General features: G+C 40.8%; 1 protein-coding gene across 21 annotated transcripts in view; it reads left to right on the forward strand.

Annotated features, from left to right (window-relative positions):
• Nucleotides 1-23,920, forward strand: part of Sltm (SAFB like transcription modulator) — a 64,126-nt gene that overhangs the window by 28,628 nt on the left and 11,578 nt on the right. For 17 of the 21 annotated variants that reach the window (XM_076926203.1, XM_076926204.1, XM_076926210.1 and 14 more), the window contains 14 exons: nucleotides 465-514; nucleotides 2,634-2,752; nucleotides 4,515-4,664; nucleotides 5,215-5,318; nucleotides 5,431-5,594; nucleotides 6,035-6,120; nucleotides 6,568-6,731; nucleotides 9,186-9,366; nucleotides 10,013-10,137; nucleotides 11,282-11,446; nucleotides 11,998-12,312; nucleotides 12,411-12,555; nucleotides 14,278-14,438; nucleotides 16,662-17,316. In XM_076926203.1, coding sequence (XP_076782318.1) covers nucleotides 465-514; nucleotides 2,634-2,752; nucleotides 4,515-4,664; nucleotides 5,215-5,318; nucleotides 5,431-5,594; nucleotides 6,035-6,120; nucleotides 6,568-6,731; nucleotides 9,186-9,366; nucleotides 10,013-10,137; nucleotides 11,282-11,446; nucleotides 11,998-12,312; nucleotides 12,411-12,555; nucleotides 14,278-14,438; nucleotides 16,662-16,770 — 2,038 coding nt within the window. In that variant the 3' untranslated portion in view covers nucleotides 16,771-17,316. Of the gene's footprint in view, nucleotides 1-464; nucleotides 515-2,633; nucleotides 2,753-4,514; nucleotides 4,665-5,214; nucleotides 5,319-5,430; nucleotides 5,595-6,034; nucleotides 6,121-6,567; nucleotides 6,732-9,185; nucleotides 9,367-10,012; nucleotides 10,138-11,281; nucleotides 11,447-11,997; nucleotides 12,313-12,410; nucleotides 12,556-14,210; nucleotides 14,439-16,661; nucleotides 17,317-23,920 lie in introns of those variants that run through there. The other 4 variants (XR_013107783.1, XM_076926205.1, XM_076926214.1 and 1 more) reach the window with 2 other exon arrangements.

The raw sequence follows: 23,920 nt of genomic DNA on the forward strand, positions 1-23,920 counted from the left end.
TCCTGAGTGCATTGTGGAATTGTCAGCATATATTTGGTTTTTTTGTTTTTGGTTTTTTTTTTTTTTGTTTTCTTTTTGTTTTTTTGGTTTTGTTTTTTGTTTTTTTGTTTTTTTTTTCAAATTGACAATTTTTGTGTTTTATTTTTAAAAACCCTTGTGATGGTGGTTAATGAGGAACTGTCAGTCCTAAGAACACAAAGTGAAGTCAAGCCCCAGCCCTGAAATCTGGAGAAGATGGCCATATATCCACTGAATAGGATTGCCAGAAAACCTAGATCTTCAGGCATCTTGGGCAAAATCAGTACAAGAATCCTAAGGGAGCCATTTCAAGTAGCCTACTGTAGGCCTTTGGAGTTGTCCATGTGTATGAGTAGAACCCGTTTTGCAATGCTGTCAATATCAAACTGTTTGGGTTTTGTTTTGTTTTTTGTTTTCAATTTTCTTCTGGTGGTTTGCTTCTTTAGCTCTTCAAAGGAATCTAAAGACAGCAAGACATCATCTAAAGATGACAAAGGTAACAATATTTTTTCTATTTATTGTATGATAACTTGACACACTTCCCAGCAAAGCATTAGTTGTTTGTATCCCCTTTGACATTTAATTTAGTTTTTAGAACTCTGTTGAGAATACAGAAGTTTCAATAACCTTTAACTGGTGGCATTAAAACAATTGCAGCAAGCCCTGCCATTTAAAACTTTATGCTTTAGTTACTTCGTAAACTCATATGAGCATGAGAGATTGTAGAAGTGTTTTTAGTTACAGTGAGTTTGAAACATCAGACGTGACCACATCTCTTTCCCTGGTCTGTTTAGGATGAAATTTATATCATGAATATACTTGTGTATATTTATGGACTCTTCTACTAACATTTGATAGTACCTAATTCTTTAAATTAGGATATACTTCTGTATATAGGAAGTGTACAGTATTTAAATGTTTCAGAGTTTACCTCCTAATTTGACTTATTTTGTGTTGGTGGTTGTCTTATGTAGAGAAATAATTTTATGTTCAATTCCTGTAATTTTTAAAAGTTATATAATTGTACATGGTACTATATTACATAAGGATCTTTATACCGGTATATGTTGTTCCTTGAGCATATCCCACCATACCCCTGTAGGGAGCATATCTTATGGCTGCTTGTTATTTGGAGCTAACTGGTTATCTTGTGCCCATGAGCAATATGACTTCATGTTGTACCTCTTCTGTGATGGCTTTTAGAGCATTTGTTTTCTAAAAAACATCCTAAAAGAACATGCTTTGCACTTACATACTGCCAAATCCTCAGATCTCTCCCGAGTGTCAGAAGGAGGATTTCGTGCTTTGCTGTGGTTGTTTCATTGGTATGTTTTCATAGTTTGAAGTTATTACTGACTTGACTCAGTAACTATAATTGCAATATCCTTGTCCTTTATGGTTTGAGTTCATGGATAAGATGCAAAGGTTTATCCTTTAAGTTGAGAAACTTACTAATTTTGGTTAAGTGGTGCCTTCTTTCCTGCTATTTAGAAGTCTTTTTCCTATAATTAGGTAAGTACCCAGGCCCAAGTATTGCTAGTTAGTGTAGATATACAAACTTCTAAGTAACGTGTCATACCATAAAGCATCCTGATGACTGTCCTCAGGAATAGGAAAAGCATCAACTGTGTTTTTAGGGTCTGAGTCGTCTGCATGGTTTCTCTGTAAAAGCCTGCATGGAACAGCTTTCCAGTTGCTGGCATTTATTTCATGTGACTTTAAAGCCCTCAGATGTTTACTCTTCTTCTTTTTGCACATATGATAGCATGGCAGTTTAGAAATTGCTTTCTGTATCACAGCACTAAAAGAAGGAAGCACTGCTGCCACTAACTTACATGCTTCATACACATGTATGAAGCCATATCTGTGTGGAGACAGTTCAGAAAGCTGTTACCACTTACCTAGTCTTAAGTTATTTTGAGGTCTCCATTCTTAATAATGATTATTAAGAAGTAATGATTATTTTAGAAGGTTGTTTTTTATTTAGGTCTAAAGTTATTAAACTACCTGTGATTCTCATGAAGGTGGCCAGATGTGGTAGCACAAGCACTGTAGCACTCGGTGGTGGTGGTGGTGGTGGGGGCAGAGGCAGGTGGATCTCTGAGGTCAAGGCCAAACTTGGTCTACAGTGAGTTCCAGGACAGCCAGGGCTACATAGGGAAATCTTTTCTCAAAAAACTAAAACAAACATACAAGCAAAAACCCCAAGCCAAAACAGAAAAAGAAAAAGAAAATGAAGGTGAATTATTAAAATGTTCCCCACTCTGGATCTCCTGTTTTTTTCTTTCCCATTTCTCAGAACCTTTAGTGTCCAGGACAGATTCCAGGTACCTCAGTTCAGTGTAATGGTTTGAGGACAGGTTGTTAGCATTTGTTACAAAATAACAAAAACTAAGGAATTTTCATCCACTCTGTCTTACAATTCATGTAACAGGGAATGTACAAATATTCCTCTCACTGTTCTCTTTGATTTTCATAATGGTAAGTTTGTAAGATTTGGGGTATTGTAATGTTACACTATCAAAATTACAATGAGAACAGATTTCATAATGGAAGCTTGTGAGCCTTGTAAGGCACTGCAGGCACTTCAGCCTCTGCTGTTAAATCTGCCGTAGGGAGCACAGGCAGTGCTGGTGGTAGCAGTGGAAGCTCAACCAAGAATATCTGGGTCAGTGGACTATCTTCTAATACCAAAGCTGCTGATTTGAAGAACCTTTTTGGCAAATATGGAAAGGTACATCCTTTTTACTTTTTAATATTCAAAACAGTTACATAGATATGTTCTATATATCATACTTTTTTAGGTTTTTATATTGATTTACCTTATTTTATGTGTATGAGTATTTGCATGATTTCTTTGTACCAAGTATATGCCTGGTCAGAAGAGGTCCTAGAAACTGGAGTTATGGACTGTGAGCTACCAAGAGGGTGCTGGGAATTGGACCTGAGTCTTCTGCAAGAATAGCAAGTGTTCACAATAGCTGAGCCATCTCTCTAGACCTATAGTCTATGTGTTTTTGTAACTCTGAGCCTTGGGAGTCTTTGTTCCAAGTGTATACTCATTTTAGCTAAGAACTGAGTTTTATTTATATGATGAAAAGGATCTGGCAGATGCTGAGACTATTTAGTTATCCTGAAAATATAAGAGGATAGAATTAGGTAGTAGAATATATAAACTGCAGAGGAAACATATATTCTTGTTGTGGAGGTTCTCAGCCACTAAAGAGGAAAATGTAAAAGTCTGTGTTTTATTGCTGATCATGGGACTGACTACCATTCTCAATGTTTTCTTTCACCCTTAAGAACCTGCTTTGCTTAGATGACTTTCTAATTAAAGATGTAAAAGCCTCTAAATAATCAATAAAACAGGTTTGGAAATGTTAATGGTGTGTGTGTGTGTGTGTGTGTGTGTGTGTGTGTGTGTGTGTGTGTGTGTGTGCGTGCAGTAAAGACAACAGTTACAGAGCGTTCAGCCAGTTGGTAGTGCTCTGCTACCACTGGCCTGCATCTCAGTGCAATCATGCCTTTCTGTTCAAAAGCATCTACTTAAATTTTCATCCTCCATGAATATATCATAGTTTTTTACCTTGCTCTACTTACTGCCAGTTATTTGAGAATAGAGATCTTACCCTACTTTGTGTGCACCTGGTAGGCTCTAAATGCTTATCAAATTAATAACCAGTATTAGTTATCAGAATGACAGGCCCATAATCAACTCTGGTATATGTTGTGTTGTTTCAGTTATGTGGTTTGAGAGAATGCAAAAACAGTGCTGTATTTAGTGTTGGCACTTGTTAGATTAGAAACTGCTGAGAATACCATATACATGATGCCAAGACTGTGGACTCGGGTTTCTACGGGCAAACGGATTTTCTTAAAACTTAGATGAAGCCTACAGCTTCCAGCAGTCTACCACCAATCCTGCCTAAATTCCTTCCACCTTCTTCTCCAGTATGTCTTTGTTCTCTCTTCAGTCCGGATCAGTCCTGCTTTTCCCATCTTGTTCGGAACTGTCAGTTTGATGTTGATCACCTTGCAGTTCTTGGCACATTCTTGGTGTATATTTTAAGTCTGCCTTTTTTTTTTTTCTTTTCGCGTTATTCATTTTTGAAATTTAAAGTGACTCAAAGGAGAGAGTAAAGGCTTCTTTAAAGTGTCTGCAGACATGCCTATACATTGTCCGTAAGAGATTCAGGCTGTGCCCACAATGAGGACACTGGCCCAGATCCAGTTTCTTCCTGTTTGTCATTTTTGTACTATCTACTTTATTGATGTAGTTTGTTTGGGCTGTCTATTTGGGTAGAGAAAATATGTATTTAAAATATTCAAGGAAATGACTTACCAGGGTAGATTTTGGTCACAAAAATATGAGAGGACAGAATTACACCCATAGTGTATCTTTACTATCCTTTAATCTGAGTGGTCTTAGTGCTGAGTCTCATCTGTATAGGGATATGCACAACTATACAGTTCTGAGGTATAATCTAATTTTACAGGTTTTAAGTGCAAAGGTCGTTACAAATGCTCGAAGTCCTGGGGCAAAATGCTATGGCATTGTAACCATGTCTTCAAGCACAGAAGTATCCAGATGTATTGCACATCTTCATCGCACAGAACTACATGGACAGCTGATTTCTGTGGAGAAAGTAAGTATGGCTAATTTTTCATAAAAAGGGAAGTTAACACGAGGCCTAATCTGAAAATCAAAAATAAAGCTATTTGAGTCTCATCAGTGGTCAAAATTTTTGATTTTAGTGCATTTCAGAGTTTTTGGTTAGGATAGTCTCAGCAGGGAAAGTGGATGCAGATACCTCTACTCTAAACCAGCAGTGACAGTGGTTACAGGTATCTGAAGCCTGAAGTGTGAACAGTCTCTGTTCAAGTATTTCAGATAAGAATAGTCTACTTGTCTCAGCCTAAACATTTCTCTGTCATGTATGATAGTGTATGGCTATAATTTCAAAACTTGGGGAGAGAAAGACAGAAAAATCATGAGTTTAAGACTACTATGAGCTACAAAGTGAGGTTCAAACTTGCCCAGGGCTATCCTCGAACTTAAAATTATCCTGTATCCTCCTCAGAGGTGCTAGGATTACAGTCACATATGGCTGTGCCCAGCTCAACTCCGTTTATACAATGTAACTATAGAGCTTAAAAATTTTTAAACATGTAGTTATTTTTGTTTAAACCTTTCAGGTCAAAGGTGATCCTTCTAAGAAAGAAATGAAGAAAGAAAATGATGAAAAAAGTAGTTCAAGAAGTACTGGCGATAAAAAGAATTCAAGTGATAGGAGTGCCAAGTAAGGCTGATTGATAGCTGTTCAGCTAAGACTGGCTTCTGATAGACAGATGACTTCTTGGTACATAGCAAAAGTAGTTATTCTGTTTTTTTGTCTTGAATGATATGGTCAGGACACAAGCATCTATTAAAAAAGAAGAGAAAAGGTCATCTGAGAAATCGGAAAAAAAAGAAAGCAAAGATACTAAGAAAATAGAGAAAGATGATAAGAACGACGATGGTCCAAGTGGGCAGACTTCAGAGTCCGTGAAAAAGAGCGAAGAGAAGAAGCGTATAAGTATGTCCTGTGCCCTCCCTCCCTCCCTCAGCCCCGCCCAGCTGTGCTGCTGCTGCTGTGTAGTTCAGAAGTGACTAGTTGTCAAGTGTTAGAACCAGGAGTAGAAAAGGGGATTTGTAGACCAACTTTTTTCTTCCTACTACAAGGACATATTCTTATAACTAATGGGCCCTGGCTGTATCCCTAATTCTTAATTGACTTGGGTTTGGGATGTAGTCCCCACTCTCCCAAATAAGCAGTGGCCCTTGATGTGCAGTATCTTACTGAATCCTAATTCTTTTGGTATCATTGAAAGTATTTAACAGATTATTGTAATGTGTTTGCATTTAAGTTAGAATAGGCTATTTTTTATATGAGGTAAAAATACAGTTTTATTCAATATGCTCCTTTCAACAATATTTTGTAGCCATTTGTTTATCTAAAGTATTATCTTCTTTTAGGTTCAAAGAGTCCAGGACATATGGTGGTACTAAACCAAACCAAAGGAGATCACTGTAGGCCATCAAGAAGGGCCAGATATGAGAAAGTAAGTCTTCAAGACGAAGCTGTCTGCTGTTTGACCTGTTTCCAAAAGATAAAGTTGTTGTCACCAAATCATTTTGAAAGGCATAGTTTAGGTTTTTAAAAAGAAATATTACTAGTTATTTGGACTTTAGAAAATGTTTTATTGATTTATTTTTTTATTTATGTGTATGAGTCTACATGAGCTTATGTGCACTTTGTGCATGCAGGATCCCCTGCCCCTAATCCTTACATGCCAGAAAGTATTAAATCTGGAACTGGATTCATAGGCAGTTGTGAGCTGCCTTGTGGTATTGGGAACCAAAGCTGAGGCCTCTGCAAGTGAAGGCTTGTGACCACTGAAACCTCTGAGCCACCTCTCTAGTTCCCCTCAGTGAAACCTAAAGTATGGAACTGCAGACAGATTATTTTAATTATTCTGGTCTTTTTATGTTTGTCTTTTCTTCTATAGGGTCATGGAAGAAGCAAAGAAAAGGAGAGGGCTAGTCTAGATAAAAAAAGAGACAAAGACTACAGAAGAAAAGAGATCTTGCCTTTTGAAAAGATGAAGGAACAAAGATTGAGAGAGCATTTAGTTCGTTTTGAAAGACTGAAACAAGCAGTGGAGTTCAGAAGGTAGGAGCAGCGTTTTTGACAGCTGTCCTTAATATGCGTCTTTAGCTATAAACCCAGCCTGATAAGAGATTGTGTCCCCTAGAAGACTGTCATTCTAAGGAGGTGAAGGTATGACCTAATGATTTAAGTTTGCATAGCACACCACCATTTGCAAAATCCTCTTTTGTTATCTCCAACTCAGTTCTGTAAAGCTAATTAAGCCCACTAGTCAACACTGAAACCAGAGGCCTGGAGAGGCTAGATGACGCTTCCAGTGCAGTGAGCTAATGAGTGGCAGAGTCGGGAGGGACTCAGATCCAAGTCTTACTCCAAATCCAGTGCTCTTTCCTCTATTTCAAAGCTGCTGCCATAAAAATTACGTCTTAAAGGAGGAGATAATTTCCAGATAGTATCAAAGTAAGTTACAGAGTTGAACTGCTGTCACAAATCTGAGGAAACCTTCAAGGTTCTTTGTATTAGTTTGTAAGTAAAGGCTAGTTACTCTGTGAGCTTTAGTTCAGTCCCTACTCTATCCACATTAAAACAGACCAAAAAGCAAAAGCAGATGCTTCCATTTTTAGTGGCAGTATCAACAAACCCACTGGAATTCCAGGTCATATCCACATACCTGTGTTTGGATGCCACATGAAATATTGAGAGCATGTTTCATAGTGTGCTTTTAATCTGTTAAACCTACCTCTGCAGAGAGTTTACTCATGGAATTTCATCTATTCAGTCTCAGATGTTAGGAATTTTAAAAGCTGCAGCTTAGGAATTTAGTCATTGCCTATGGCTAAAGAGAATGATTCCTTGTAAAACACACCTTCATCAACACTAGACCCAAGCTTCAGGCTTGCATTAATACATCTAGCCTAGTGACCTTTTCAAAAATAAAGTGTTAAAGTGTACCCTCTTTACTCTCCTGGGGAAAAATGTATAATTTATCTGCTTATAATCAATGTAATGATTTAGCAGTAATGTAAAAAAGAAATAGAAGTGATTTGTAATGTGCGCACACACACACACATACGTATATATATATATTCCAGATATAAATGTTTAGATGTGTAAAAGGTACATTGAATTAGTCAGATGTTTGTATCTTAGACTCACCAAGAATGTGAAAGCCATAGATAGACAGATTTATTTATTTATTTATTTATTTATTTATTTATTTATTTATTTTGTGAGTCTTGTACCAATAGAAGTGTTCCAGGAGAAATGAAGGAATTTAAACATGTTTTCTGAAATGGTAACAAATCTTGAGTAAAGCCCTCTACAAAATCTTATCTACAAAATCTACAAAATTTATCCCCTTTAAAAAAAGTAAATTTTGAGTTGTGTTAATGAAAAATTTTAATATGTAAACCTGTGCTAAAGCAAATAAACAAGCCTACCATTTATTAAAAATACAGTTAAATTTTAGAGTACCTTTTAAAAGCATATGTTGTTTCTCAAGGGCACTGCTGTCCACTGTGACATAGGTTTAAAAGTCTTAGGTAATCTTTGCTTTGTAGGTCATGTTCTTTGGTCTGTAAAACTGAACCGACAGTTCATGCATCAAATGTAGAATTCTTGGTTTCCATCCACTGAATGGTAGTGACAGCCTACTGACTTCTGCGCTCAGTTAAAGTGCCACATCAGTTTTTAAGGGAATAGCAATGACCCATTGAGAATACTGAATTGCTACAAGCAAATAAGCAAGTGTGCAAAAAGTATAAAAGCTGTTTACCTGAGGGTCAAGGAGTAAAGAAGAAGCACTGAGCAAGGTCCACTATGTGTTTGTACTGAATTGCCTTTGACTAAAAAGCATGGTCCCTGAAATTATCTATTGCAGTGGCCTTTAAGTACACCATTCTGTTATATAACATTTGTTTTAATTGTTTGTGATTATAATTCCAAGCCATCAGAATAAAGTATATTTCAGGAGATAAAGTTATATGGTAAACTTTAGAATTTTTTGTGGAAAATAGTTGATAAAAGTTACAGTTTTGAGCCAGTTATGATGGCACACAACCTATAATCTCAGTACTTGGAGGCAGAGGCAAGAGGCTTGCCACAAGTTCAAGGCCAGCCTGGTCTAAATAGTGAGGCCAGACAGAGCTACATATATAATGAGACTCTGTCACACACACACACAAAACAGAATAAAAGTTGTAGTTTTATAAGTTTATATACATTTTTAAAATGTCAATTACTGGTTTTTTACTATGGTGGTATTTTTATTTAACCAAAATCATCTAATAGGCAAATAGTGTATAAAATTTAGCTGCTTAGTGACACTCCTATAAATAAATGATAATACTGGAATATGTTTAAAGTTTTATGTTGCGTTCTTTCCAATTACATTAAAATTATTAAGATTAATGTGAAATTTAAAATTGCCAATCACGAGGAAAAATTCAAATTCAAAGCTATTATTTTTCACACAGTGCTAGCATAATTTAAGTATTTCTAAATACTGATTTTTGTTAGACGAAAAGAGATTGCAGAAAGAGAGCGTCGAGAGCGTGAACGCATTAGAATAATTCGTGAACGGGAAGAACGGGAACGCTTACAGAGAGAGAGAGAGCGCCTAGAAATTGAAAGGCAAAAACTAGAGAGAGAGAGAATGGAACGCGAACGCTTGGAAAGGGAACGCATTCGTATTGAACAGGTGCAGTCAGAAAATCTTTTCATCTTGAACAACTCACCTTTGCAAACCCTGTAATTTTTTTGCCCTCAAGTTTGCTTTACTTACTGTAAAGCTCCTGTAGATCAGAATGAGCACTGAAGTGTCCCTGACAGATAGCGCACTAGGCACTGCTTAAAAGTGTGTTGAATAGTGACTTCCTTGTTGATTGCAAGTAACCTGTAGCTCTGCAGTATAACGGCAGCCTAATAGTATGAGCATAGGACTGAGTCCAGAGTAGTTGTAATCCAGGCTCTGTCACCACCCCAGACTTATTAAATAACAAATACTTCCTTACCCAAGGCTGGAAGGAAATAATGCCTCTCTGCATAGTTGCCACCCAGGGCTTAAGGCACTTAAAACCTAGTTTACTCATTCCTTTTAGGTGCTTTTGTTTAAGTCAATTTATTAAATGAAATCTGACCTTCTCCCACATGCTACCAGTTTCTACCCCTCAACCCTGTTATTTTACTGTCACCCAACAGTAGCTGTAGTCTAGGTGATTAAAATCTAATGTATTTGTCCCAGGTATGTGCTCTACCTGGTGCTTCTCTATGATGGTTTTTTAACCCAGATGTACACTTACCTTCTGTCTTTACTTTGTATTTGGTTCATTCCTGTATGTCTGAAGGAACGGCGTAGAGAAGCTGAACGGATTGCTCGAGAGAGAGAGGAACTCAGAAGACAACAGCAGCAGCTTCGATATGAACAAGAGAAAAGGAATTCTTTGAAACGCCCACGTGATGTAGATCATAGGTAGTTGCTTCCTTTCTTCTTAGGGTTTGGCTTGCTGTCTTACTCTTGGTGAGGTACAGCTACAGAACTGGAATGCAAACACTTCCAGCTCTTGAAAAGTACAGTCCTGACTAAGATGAAGGGAAAGGATTGCAGTACTGACAGGACCCAGGGCACTCGCAGACAGGAACAGTTTGTTTTCTCTTAGCTTGCCTCTTCTAGCGTCATAGGAGTTCTTATTGAAACTGGAGGTACATAGACATAATCGGGATTGATAGACCGTATCGAGGCAGGCAGAGAGTCAACATGTGGAAGTCATGAGTCAGTCTGTTTATAGTCATGCTTCCTAGTTGAGTTTAAAATATAAATGTTTTATATAATTTCCTTAATGTAAGTTCTGAGCACTTTTAGGTTTTTGTTTTTTGTTTGAGTGGAGAAATGGGTAGGATGACTGCATTGTGCTCTAGTCTTCTCTCTCCAGCTTCTATGAGGGTCACAGCTGCTGAGGCTCAGGGTGTAGCTCAGTGTCGGAGTGCTTCCCTTGCATGAGCCAGGTCCTGGGCCATCCCCTGCACTTTAAGGGTCAAATGGGATAACTGAAAACTGCTGGTTAGAATCCGTTATGACATGATGTCAGGCGTTTCCTCTTTTTCGTTTGAAGATGTAAGAACGGGAAGTTTAGGCTAGAGAGATGACCCAATAGGCAAAGTGACTTCTGAGCAAGCATGAGATCTGCATTTATATCCCTAGCACCCATGGAAAAAGATGGGGGCAGAAGTATGTGCCTGTAATCCCAGCTTTGAAGAGGCAGACAGGCAGCTATCTCTGGACAGCCAGTGTAGTTCATTCAGTGAGCTCCAGGTTCAGTGAGAGATCGATCCTATCTTAAAAAATAAGGTGGAGGCAACACTCACATTACCCTTGTGTCTCTACACACACACAAGTGCACACACAAAAAGACAGTTTAAAATACTTTTCTCCTCATATTTATGACATAGGGGAAAATGGCCACATGTACTAATTTGGTCCCTGCTACTCATTGTTGTATCTTGAGTTTAGTAGCCTTTTATGTCCACAATTCCAACATAATATCTGTGAATCCAAGTGAGTGCTGCTTGGTTGTTATCAAATAATTTATATAAATGAGCAAAAATTTCTCTTCAAGGCGAGATGATCCTTACTGGAGCGAGAATAAAAAGTTGTCTCTAGATACAGATGCACGATTTGGCCATGGGTCTGACTATCGTCAACAAAGCAGGTTCCTTGACTTCAGTCACCGAGAGCGGGCCAGGTTTCCTGACACTGCATCTGTGCAGTCATCTTTTGAAAGGTTGGTGGACACACTGCAATGCTTATGTCTGAGATAGGAGCCTTGCTGGTCACAGCGTTGGTTCTCTGTAAGATCTTAGTGAAGTGCTGTGTTCACACTGAGTATTCAGAACAAACTGTATGTGTGGTTTTGGTTATCACTGGTGGGAGAGTGCCGTTCTCTTCTTACCTTCAACTGGACAGAGACTTTGGGAAGTGTGGGCTGAAGAGTCAGTCAAGGCTATACAGTCATTGGAGACTCTGCTTCATACAGAAAGCAATCAAATGTGTGACTGGGGAATGCTAATGTTGGATGTGGCATGGCTGTAACAGTAAAACATGTAGGTTGGTAGTGACTCCACTGATAGACTTTTTCCTGGACAACAAACCAACCTTTGTGTTAGATGCAGCTCAGTTTAAAGGAAGATCAGTATGGTAATGAGGGCTTTTCTGGCAGTCTTGCCATAATTTCCCTTAAAAAAAGGTTTCATGATTATAGGTTATGCAGATCAAGTTGAGCATAGGAGCAAGTAAACACTTCTTAGGACCTGTATTTGTTTATTTTTCCAATAGACGGGAGCGATTTGTTGGTCAGAGTGAAGGAAAAAAACCAAGGCCAGCTGCCCGAAGAGAGGAGCCGAGTTTTGAAAGGTACCCTAAAAACTTCAGTGATTCCAGAAGGAATGAGCCTCCACCACCAAGAAATGAACTGAGAGAAACAGACAGACGAGAGGTCCGAGGGGAGCGGGACGAGAGAAGAACAGTCATCCTTCATGACAGGCCTGAGGTCGCTCACCCCAGACACCCTCGAGAAGCTGTGCCCAACCCTTCTAGACCAACCCCCTGGAAAAGTGAAGCGAGTATGTCCACAGAGAAACGGGAGTCAAGGTAGTTCTTAATTTCTTCATGGTATACTATGCATTTACTGTGCGTTTGAGTTTTTAAGAATAGAAAGTGAGGTTTTGATTCTTGTGCTATGTTAACAGAGTTGAAAGGCCAGAACGATCTGGGAGAGAAGTCTCTGGACACACTGTGAGGGGAGCACCCCCTGGGAATCGGAGTAGTGCCTCGGGCTATGGAAACCGAGAGGGAGACCGAGGAGTCATCTCGGACAGAGGAAGTGGAACACAGGTAAAAGTTTCTGGAAGCTTCCTTTTTATGCTTACATTTTTCTCTCATTTTAAAAATTAAAATTTTATTTTATGGCTGTTTCTCGCGTGCGTGCGTGCGCCATTTTTATGTCTTGTGCCTATGGGATTCAGGTCTCCTGGAACTAGAGTTACAGACAGATATGAGTGCTGGGGACTGAACCAGGTCTTTTAGAAGAGCAGCTCTGAACTGCTTAGTTATAGCCAGCCTGTAGAAGATGCTTTTGATGAGTGTTTTGTTTGTTTTTTTGAGACAGGGTTTCTTTGTATAGCCCTAGCTGGTCTGGAACTGGCTCTGTAAACCAGGCTGGTCTCAAACTCACAGAGATCTGTATATCTCTGCGTCCTGAGTGCTGGGATTAAAGGCATGTGCTACCATTGCCCAGTAGGAATACATTTTTATGTTATGTTATAAGTTCTATGCCATACAGAATTTGGATTCTGTTTATGTTATACACTTGAATATACACCAAGTTTGATCAGCTCATCTTTTGGCATGCAAGCATGTTTGGTGTCCTCCATTGCTTCTCACTTTATTTTTTGAGTCAGGGTCTCTTGCTGAAGCTGGAGCTTCAATTCTGGCTATTCAAGCTAGCTAGCCTGTTCCAGCAACCTTGTGTGTCTACCTTTTTCAGTGGCAGCCTTCACTCTTACCCAGTCTCTCTCTCCCCCTCCCCCTCCCCCTTGTCTCTTGTTGTTTGAGACAGGGTTTCTCTGTAGCCTAAACTCAGAGATCAACCTACCTCTGATTCCCAAGTACCGGTATTAAAGGTGTGCACCAGCACTCCAGGCTTCTTACCCAGCTTTTATGTGGGTTCCGGGGATCTGAATTCCAGTCATGCTTGGATGGAAAATATTATATGTACTAAGCCTCTCCAGTCCTCAGTGATATAAATTTTGTTTTAACCAGAAATTGTTTTAAAATCTTGTCATGAACTAACTATATCACTGTACATCATTTTATCCAACACAGAAGTATTATTGTGTCAGTACTTCATATTAGTGTTTCTGTGAGTTCATTAACCTGGCTACCCTAACCAAAACTTAAAGTTAAGCATATGATACAGTTACTGTTTTATTTAGGATAGAACTTAAGAAGTTGTTTTGCATCAGCATTCTACATTCAGAAAGCCCCCTTTAAAAACACCTCCTGAGGAGGAGAGCCTGGACTCTTTGTTGGGAGTTTATAATGTCTGTCAGTTGTTTGGCCAGTATTGTATATAAGTTTGTGTGGATGCTGACAGCTTTGCCTAAGCTGGATGTCAGCAGCCCTCAACTCCTCCTCCTGCCTTTCATTCTACAAATACTTGTGTTCCTGTGTCCCCACACTTGGTAAAGCCATCATAGAGTACATGTACACGTTTAAGAACTAAGTCCTACTTGGTAAAACAGGACAGCCTTTCTGTTCTGATAGCTTGACCATATACCCAGCCTCCACTGCTCTTTAGTGTTCGACCTCTTGTGTATACGTAGAGATTTATCCAGGCATTTGCAGTGCCTGTGCCCAAATAGTGCTGGAGTAGTGGTGGATGTGGACACAGAGATAAAGGTACTGAGGATCTCCTGGCAGAGTAGGTGGCCACTCCTTCATCTGTACATTCTCAGACCTTTTACTGGTTTGCTCTGATTAAATTAAAGCCCAGCAGTGTGAGTCAGTGCATGGGACCAAGGGGCCAGGCCTCATCTTTTCATGTGCTGTTCCCAGCACTACCCTGAAGAACGACATGTTGTGGAACGTCATGGGCGGGACACAAGTGGACCAAGGAAAGAGTGGCATGGCCCACCCTCCCAGGGGCCTAGCTACCATGACACAAGACGAATGGGTGATGGCCGGGCAGGAGCAGGCATGATAACCCAACACTCAAGGTGAGTAGCTAATCTTTTAAAACTTCTGTTGTCATATAGTTGGGTAGTCCTTTTCCTAAAGATTGTTAGAGGTTTTGAGAAATTACATTGCAGTTAGTAAATCTCCAGTAATGCCTAAACCTTTTGTAAGAACTGAGTCTGCAGAAGACTGAGCTGGCAGCTAGTTTGTAAGTTAACAACTAGCATTCTTGTAAGTGGGTCCTAGATGGAGGGAGGACATGCACACAACCTCATGCTTCCCAGGTCAAGGAAGCAGACGGGAGTCCAGCTCCATACACTCAATAGTCCTGGCCTATTGGAGGTCAAGGGGCAGACTCGATCTTTCTCTTCTTACCCTGTGGTGTCAGTGGTGTCTGTGCAGCCTCATCTTTCTCTCCTGTCCTCTGTTTCATGTTTTAGAGGAGATACTACTCTGCTGTCTTATTGTTTCCTGCTGTGCTGTGCCCGCATAGCAATGCCATTTGCTTTCTGTGTGGGCAGAGAGCACTGGTGACTCGTTCTGTGTTAGGTTTTTGGTTCTGGGGCTCCTTACAGTTTGCTCTGTTTCATACTGTTGCTTTCCTCATTCTGAAGAGCCTCTTGGTTACTTGGTCTTAGAATGTGTAGGCCAGACTGCCTTCAAATTAGTATTTTCCTGCCTCAGCCTTCCAGGTGTTACCCTACCATGCCAGCACACCCCCACCCCACCTCTCTCTTTCTTTCTCTCTTTCTCTTTTCCTTTCTCTTACTCTAGTTTTTCCCTCCCTCCCTCCCTCCCTCCCTCCCTCCCTCCCTCCCTCCCTTCTACCCTTTCTTTGGCTTTTCAAGACAAGGCCTCACTACATATCCCTGGCTGTCTGTAGACCATGCTGGCCTCAAACTCAAGAGCTCTGCCTGCCTCTGCCTCTTAACCCTGCGTGCTGGACTAAAGGTGTGCAGCACCATGCCCAGCTCTCAGCTCTCAGCCTTCTGTTTTTCCCTTCTTGACCTCCTCTCTGGCTCCTTCAAGCAGATGAGTTTCACACATTAATCACTCTTCACTGCCATCTCCTTGCAGTGCCTCTCCTATTAGCTCTAGGATGCAGGCAGACTTGTTCCTCTCCAACTTACTTTTTTTTTTCTTGCCTCAAGCTTCTTTGACCTCTCAGTGCTGCCTCCTCAAAATCCTGACAGGAGAAACATGGCCCCGCCGTGATCTTTCTTTGTCCTTAGACTAAATTCAGAATGGTGTGCAGATGTCAAGCACGTTTCCAGTGCTGCCCCTTCCTCCGCGTCCATCCAACCAGAGAGCCTGTGGTCTTCACACAGCCTCTGAACGTCATTTACTTGCTTCAGAGCCACAGTGACTTCTGTAGGTCACAAACTTAACCCAGATTCTCAGCTTTAAAGGAAGCGCTTTACTGCCGTTATGATAGAGTTTTGGAGTGTCTTTTCCTGTCACTTTCTGGTGTCTGTAGTGCTGCTCTCAGTGTAAAGATACTGCAGATACTGACTGACTTTCTGGTAGTTCATGATGCTCTGTATGCACCACAGTGTCCTTAATACTACTAACTAAAGCAGACTAGAGTGGGGTTAGAGTGCTGTATGAGTTAGGACCAGCAGAGGGAAACTACAGGAGGTTCTTGAGTTTAAGGTTTGCCTCATCTCCATAATTACATCCTGTGTGAGAAGGGATTAATAGGAGGAAGGAAACCGTGAAGAGGATGTGGGTTTGCACTTTGCACACGCTGTCGCTGCTGCTGCTGCTGCTTCTGCTGCTGCTAATCCAGGGTGGACATTGGAGAAGCCTAGCTGTAGTCTTGTTGTATGCATAGCTTTGGCTTCTGAAGAAGTGGGCATTGAAATGAAAGTGCCAAGATCGCGCTGTTGCGCCCACCATGTATTAGCTTTGTGCTGTGGACAAGATGTACTTCCAGGCCACATGCCTTTAATCCCAGCTTTTTGGCTGCAGGGGTAGGCAGATCTCTGTGAGTTCAAGGCCAGCCTGATCTACAGGGTGAGTTTCAGGATAGCTAGGGCTACACAGAGAAAGAAACCCTATCTTGCAAAACAAAACAAGATGATACTTGCAGGTCTCAGTTTCTTCCTTGGTAAAGAGGGGTTAGTAATGGTATGCATCTTACAGGACTAGAGTTTGTTGTAGCTAAGTAAAGTGGAGAGCAGCCTGTGTGCCACTGAGCCTGTGAAAGCTTCTTGTGATGGTTTGTTTGTTCTGACCTTTGTCTCCCTTTTAACCTCCTTTAGCACTGCGTCCCCAGTTAACAGGATTGTACAGATGAGTGGCAACTCCCTGCCGAGAGGAAGCAGCTCTGGGTTTAAGCCCTTTAAGAGTGGACCTCCACGGCGATTTTAACGCAAGCTTTCTGCTGTGGCTTCAAGATAATTTATTGAGATCTCCTGTAAACTTGCCCTGACTGCTTACTAGGAGGACCTCTGACTGCTTGAGAGTTCTAGCTGACTGTTTTTCTTTTTAAAAAATTTAACACGATTTGTTTTCTCAATTTTAGAGAAGATGTTTAAATAGTTCTGTTGAAACTTTTCATAGTTTTGTGTACCATTCAACTTTTTCTCACAGCACTGAGAGCCATTGCAAAGGATTGGCACGAGGCTGTTTTGTTTGGCACCGTGTGAACAGGAGTGGTTTGCAGCTGAGGGGTAGTGGGTTGGTGTGCAGCATCGCTCTGTGGTGACACCAGGGTTTGCTGCCTCCATTTTGAAGGCTACTTGAGCTTCAAAAGCCTGCTGTCTAATTTTTAGAGAATAAGTTTGTTCCTTGCATTTCGGAGTATTATGTAACCTATTTTTGCAGAAGGTACTGTTACATTAAGTGCATCTGTGTATCCTGGTTTAAAAAAAAATGTAATCTTTTTGGAAATAAACCTTCATATTCTGTATAGTTGCTAAAGTGTTGAGAAGCTTTTTAATTGTAAACTGAAGGTAGATTTTCTGTATAGAGAGCAACACACTTGTTCAGGTTTGCATGGTATAAGACCGTGCAGTTGAAGGAGGTCGTGTCCATGTTTTGTGTCAGAAGAGCCTCATACTAATCGTGTTTATGTGTTGTGTGTCAGAAGGGCCTCATACTGATCATGTCCGTGTGTTGTATGTCACAAGGGTCTCACACTGATCGTGTCCGTGTGTTGTGTGTCACAAGGGTCTCACACTGAGTTGAACAGGTAAGCGCACTTGTGGGGGAGCTTCACAATTTTTGTTTGTTTGTTTTTTGGTTTTTCCAGACAGGGTTTCTCTGTGTAGCCCTGGCTGTCCTGGAACTCACTCTGTAGACCAGGCTGGCCTGGAACTCAGAAATTTACCTGCCTCTGCCTCCCAAGTGCTGGGACTAAAGGCGTGCACCACCACTGCCTGGTGGGATCTTCACATTTTGATGGATGGATCCCAACTCTCAGAATTTTGTGATAACATTCTCATCTTCCCCAAATAATGCTGGGAAGTGGAAGAAGCCCACAGTCTAGATGGTTTTGTGAGATAAAAACCCACACAGAGAGACAGAGAGAGAAGGAGAAACTTTGTGTGTGTGTGTGTGTGTCTTTGTTCCAGTTTCAAGGGTAGTCCTTTAGCTTTCCTGCTACTGAGTCCCAAGCAGCAGACTTGGTAAGAGCTGAAATGGCAGTATTTGCTCTCTGCTCCTAGGACTTGTGTCAAGGTTTTCCTAGTCGTGAGTTGATAGCACAGTGGATGTGCTGGAGACTCTATAACTCTTTGTTACAGCATCTTCAGTAGGAAAGCTCTTGATAATAGACTTAGAATACCACTTACTTCACCACAGCTTTCCAAAACCCTTCATAGACACCAGCCACCATAACCCAGACTGGCCAGAATCTTGGTCCCGACATTGGTCTGCTCATGCCTAGTGAAGGATGAAAGGAGTGGTACTCTGATGTGAAAGGAGTGGTACTCTGATGTGAAAGGAGTGGTACTCTGATGTGGAGACTTTGTACAAGTTCTTGACCATGTCTAGCTCTGCCTAGATGTAGGTAGGGCCATGAGATGTCTCAGACTCTGCTGTCTGGTTCTTTAGGGAAACCCCCTTCTTTATTTATTTGTTTTTTTTTTTTTTATTTTTGAGACAAGTTTTTTTTTTTTTTTTTTTTTTTTTTTTCTTTTCTGTGCAGCTTTGGCTGTCCTTGAACTCTGAGATCTGCCTGCCTCTGCTTCTGCCTCTGCACCTGCCTCCACCTCCTAAGTGCTAGGATTAAAGGTGTAGACTAATGCGGTGGTGGCGCACACCTTTAGTCCCAGCACTTGGGAGGCAGAGGCAGGCAGATTTCTGAGTTCCAGGACAGCCTGGTCTATACAGAGAAACCCTGTCTCGAAAAACCAAAGGGGGAAAAAAAATGAAAGAAAAGAAAAAAGAAGAGAAGAGAAAAGAAAAGAAAAGAAAAGAGAAAGGTGTAGACTTCCAAATCCTGCTTGGGTGCTTATTTTAAATAGAGCTGGATCTTATAATCTGCTCTTCCTGCTCTGCAGCTGTGTGTGTGTGTGTGTGTGTGTGTGTGTGTGTGTGTCCATCCAGCCCTATAGCTTTGGGAAGGGTATGTGTATGTCCATGTCCAGTCCTAAGCTGTGTAGTGAGTATATATCTATATAAACTTTCAGTTTCTATTTCCTGACACTTGAGAGTGGCAAAACAGAACCCTTCTTGTTCTCTGCCTCCCCGGCTGCAGACTGGGTTATGCTCCTGTTGGGGGTTAGAGTCAGTGTGGTACTTTTCTGCTTTAGTGCTCATAAGCAACCAAGGGCACAGTTGGTGTTCTGCACAGTCTCCACCTGTACTTCTCAGAAGATCTTGGCTTGATAATGTTTCTCCGATTAGTTTTTTTTAACTAGTCTGCTGTTAGGCACAGAGTTACATTCTCAGCTTACTGAAGTGCTATTAAAAAGTTAGCTTTGAAGAACTGAGGAGATGGCTCAGTGCTAATAGTGGTTCCTCTACAGGCACAAAGGATCTAAGTTCAAATCCCCAGCACTCACATGAAAAGACAGACCATGGGATTGAGAGGTGGCTCAGCGGTTAAGAGCACTAGCTGCTGTTCCAGAGGTCCTGAGTTCAATTTCCAGTTACTTACATGGTGGTTCACAACCATCTATAATGGGATCCAATGCTCTCTTCTGGAACACAGGTGTATATGCAGATAGAACACTCATATTAAAAAAAAAAAAATCTTTTTTTTTTTTTTTTTTTTTTTAGTTTTTTTGAGACAGGGTTTCTCTGTGTAGCCCTGGCTATCCTGGAACTCACTCTGTAGACCAGGCTGGCCTCGAACTCAGAAATCTGCCTGCCTCTGCCTCCCAAGTGCTGGGACTAAAGGCGTGCGCCACCACTGCCCAGCTGAAAAAAAAAATCTTAAAAAGATGGACCAAGATCATGTGTGCTTCTGACTCCAATGTTGGGGTTAGAGTGTGCTCGCTAGTCAGTCTAAGTGAGATCATGCTTCAGCCTTGGTTAGAGCTCTCGTTTGTCTCCAGGCAATAAGGCAGAGACTAATAGACAATACCTGAAGTCTTTGTTGGCCTTGACATAGGCATTCACACCTGCACCATCTCTACACCATGCAGTTACACTAGACAGCTCCAGGTATGGCTGCTCATGCTTGTAATCTCAGCACTCTGGAAGGCCGAGGTAGGAAAGCCCCCATGACTTCAGGGCCAGCCAAGGCTACCTGAGGAGATCCTGCCACAAAAAAGTGGCTTTACATACACATACATATACACCTACACACATTGGCGTACCTATATATATGTGGACATGCAAATACACATGTTAAAAAATACATAAAAGAGTAGGATGTGTATGGTCCCAGCCTGGGCTACATAAACCATTTTTAACAAATGGTTACAGGTCTTTGAAGGGCTGGATACGGCTAGGGGCTGGTGGTCTTGCCTAATGTGGAAGAATGCCTTTGTTCAGTTGTCAGCACAACTAAATTAGCTTTGAGTGTTGCTAGTCTTTGCTTACTCTGAAGAACCCAACAGTGTCCAGATACTGTTTTGTTTTTTTCTCATGTTTCCATGGTTACAGCCTTTTCTAGTTTAGAAAACTTGAGAAAATCACATGGGATTATCTAGGAGTTGTGAGTAGCTCTAAAGACTTAGGTCACTAGTTAGCACAGTCAGTAGTGAAAACTGGATTTAGAGAGGTTTTCTATAAGAAGATGGGCTCTTTCCTGCCTGCAGAGAGTATGGCGCTGTCCAAATGCTGCTTTTCGGCATTGAGTTTGTGATGGTTTCAAACCAACAGAAGGCTTGTAGTTATTCAAGAAAACTAGTGTGAGCAAGATGGCAAACTCATAAGCTTCACATGCAACAGAATGCAAGTGAAAACCCAAGGCTTAGGAACGGCATAGAAAGCACTTGGCTTGTGCTTACGTGGCTTGCTAGACAGTCACCTAACACCTCCCTCCATTCCTAATAGCAACAGTTAGATTGTTTTGAGGCCTTCCTGGGAAGTGGTTAATTTTTATCCCCATTCTTCATAAAGTACAACATTTAAACCTTCCTCTTGTCTGCAGGTGACTCTTCTCTACAGTCTCCTACAAATACGTAGTATTCTCAAGTTCTTCAAATTTGACATATTCAACCTGGGCGCAACAGTGCACACCTGTAATCTTAGCAACAAAGGAGCTAAGGTACAGTTTAAGGCCAGCCTTGGCTAAAAGCCCTACTACAAAATTTAACAACAAAAAAATCTGGATGTGATGGCATATGCTTATATCTTAGCATTCAGGAGGCAATGCAGAAGGACCAGGAGTTCAGAGCCAGCCTGGAATACATTTAAAAAAAAAAAAAAAAAAAAAAAAAAACTTGTCTAAAACAAAACAGCTAAGTGTGGTGGAGCACACTTTTAATCCCCAGCATTTTGGAGGCTACCCTGGTCCTCAGAGTCAGTTCTAATCTAGCCAGGCCTGCACAGTCAGACTGGGTCTCAGAATATTTTGTATATATATATATATAATGGTTTTATACACACACATATAAAACACAAGGGTATTAGCTGGGTGGTGGTGGCACAAGCCTTTGATCCCAAGGTTCAATTCCCCAGCACTCACATGACAAAAAAGGGATCTGATGCCCTCTTCTGTCTTATATGGGTACTGCACTTATGTGATACTCAGACATACATGTATTCAAATCATATAAAAATAGTGCAAACATCTCACAACTATCTGTAATGGGATCTGATGCACTTTCTAGTGTGTGTCTGAAGACAGGTACAGTGTACTTATAGAAATAAAAATAAATAATATTAAAATACTGTTGTTTTCTCTCTGTGAACATGCTCTTTCTCTGTCTCAAGGTCTCTGTCTCTGAGGCCAGTGACCTTGCCAGAGAGTAGCTTTCCAAAAAACCTGCATTTAATATAAAAAAATTAAAAATGTATATTTGCATGTTTCTCTCCGTATGTATACATGAAGCTAGATCTTTACAAACTATAGTTCCAGGCACTTGTGACCTGCCTGAGGTGGGTGGGTACTGAGAACCAAATTCTGTCGCTCTGTAAGAGCATGGACACGCTCTCCGCTGCTAAGCTAGCTCTCCAGTGCCACGCCCTCCCCACAATCGAAAGTTTCACTCACAAGCAAAAACCCAAGATTTCTTAATTGGTTCTGTGATAAGCCTTTCTCAAATGTAAACCCAAGGGGCTGTCCGAATTTTTGATGGTAGTGCTTCTTTTTCTCCAACCCTTGTTCTTTCCATTAGGTCAAAATATGAATGAGATGTGTGGCATACACACACACACACACACACACACACACACACACACACACACACACACATATCCAGTGGTCATGGAATGACAAAGGGAAAGTAACACAAGTTCAGGGGTTTAGTGTGTGAGTCTTGCACTAAAATCTCAGCGTTCTAACGTTATGTCAGATGGAATGTTGCGCATGTGCACATAGAGGCTAGAGGTCAGCCTCAGGTGTCCCTCCTCAGCTGCAATACAGCTGTTTTGGGGGATGGGATCTCTATACTGACTTGCAGCTCAACAATTAGGCTAGGCTGGCTGCCAGTGACCCCCTGGGATTTGAGTATGTCCTCTTCTCCATGCATACCCCCATGCCCCATGCCCCATGTCTTAATTTCTGCCTTTGTGGGGGCACTCTTATTCAAACTACTACACCCCATTTTTTAAAAACATGGACTCTGGAGAAGGAAGCTCAGGTCCTAATGCTTTCTCCTCAACTACATGTTTTTGTTGTTGTTGCTTTTGGTTGAGACAGGGTTTCTCTGTATAATAGTCCTGGCTGTCCTGGAACTAGCTCTATAGACCAGGATGGCCTTGAGCTCACAGAGATCTGCCTGCCTCTGCCTCCCAAGTGCTAGGACATCATCATCCCCAGCTTCAATTAGAATTTTTAATATTTCAGTTTTTAATTGAATTTTGTTAATGTATAAAAGCATTTGAAATTATTTTAAAATGGAATTTACAGATGATCAGAACACAACTATCAACAAATTTAAATGGCTGTGACACTTCTGCCATGATCAAAGAGCAGACTATCACTGAAAATCTTTGTCCTTTTTTTGGTTTTTGTTTTTTAGATTTAATTTTGTGTATTGATGTGTGTCTGTGTGTGGGTATGTGCACATGAGTTCAGTCCTCCTGAGCTGAAGTTACAGGTGGTCCTCTGCAAGAACAATACATGCTCTTAACTGCCGAGTCATCTGTGTCCTTTCCTGGTCTCAGTACTTCTCCAGCCCAGACAGCTAGTGTTGCATTTTATTTTACTTTCAAGTTTCATATAACTAGAATCATATAAAAATATCCAAAAGCATCCTTAAACTCAATGCAGAGTTTGTATTTGGGTTGCATTGCTGTGTCAGCTCTTTTCCTTTTGCTATGTAGGTTTCCATTGATTTCTTGTGCCTTCACTTATTGATGGAAAACCTAGCTTGCTTGCTGTTTGATGAAAAAAAGTTTTGAATATTTGTGTAAAGGTCTCTGTATATGTTTTAATTTCTCTTGGGTAAGTAGGCTTGGAATTGACGGGTGTATATTTAACATTGCAGAAAACTGCTGGGGAATTCTGAAGTTTGTACTATCTTTGCATCTTGTGTCTGAACTGCCCAGATTCAAACCTGGGTGTTGGCAGTACTCCTGGTGTTGGCTGTTCCATGGGTATAGTGTGCATCTTGTTGTGGACTTAATTTGTTTTAACTCTTAAAGAAAAGCCTGTGTCAGTACCCACCAGGTTGCTATAGAGCTGGGAGAGGGGGCAATTATTGATAGCAAGTGGGGTGAGGTTTGTCATTGTTCGGGATTCCCCACTGGACTAATCTGTTCATTTTATTGTAGGTATAATTGTCTCAAGTCATCTGGCTTCTGTGCTACCCCTGATTATCTTTAAGTATGGATGTAGTAGCCTGACGTTTGAGACTCTATATAGGAGCATGGTTGAAATTTGAATTTAGTCACTCAGTAAGAGAAACTGGCCTCTGGTTGGTGCCCTTTAGAACAAAATAACAGTTGTTTGAAACTT

The sequence above is a fragment of the Arvicanthis niloticus genome, chromosome 27, assembly GCF_011762505.2.
Source record: "Arvicanthis niloticus isolate mArvNil1 chromosome 27, mArvNil1.pat.X, whole genome shotgun sequence".
NCBI classification, from domain to species: Eukaryota; Metazoa; Chordata; class Mammalia; order Rodentia; family Muridae; genus Arvicanthis; species Arvicanthis niloticus.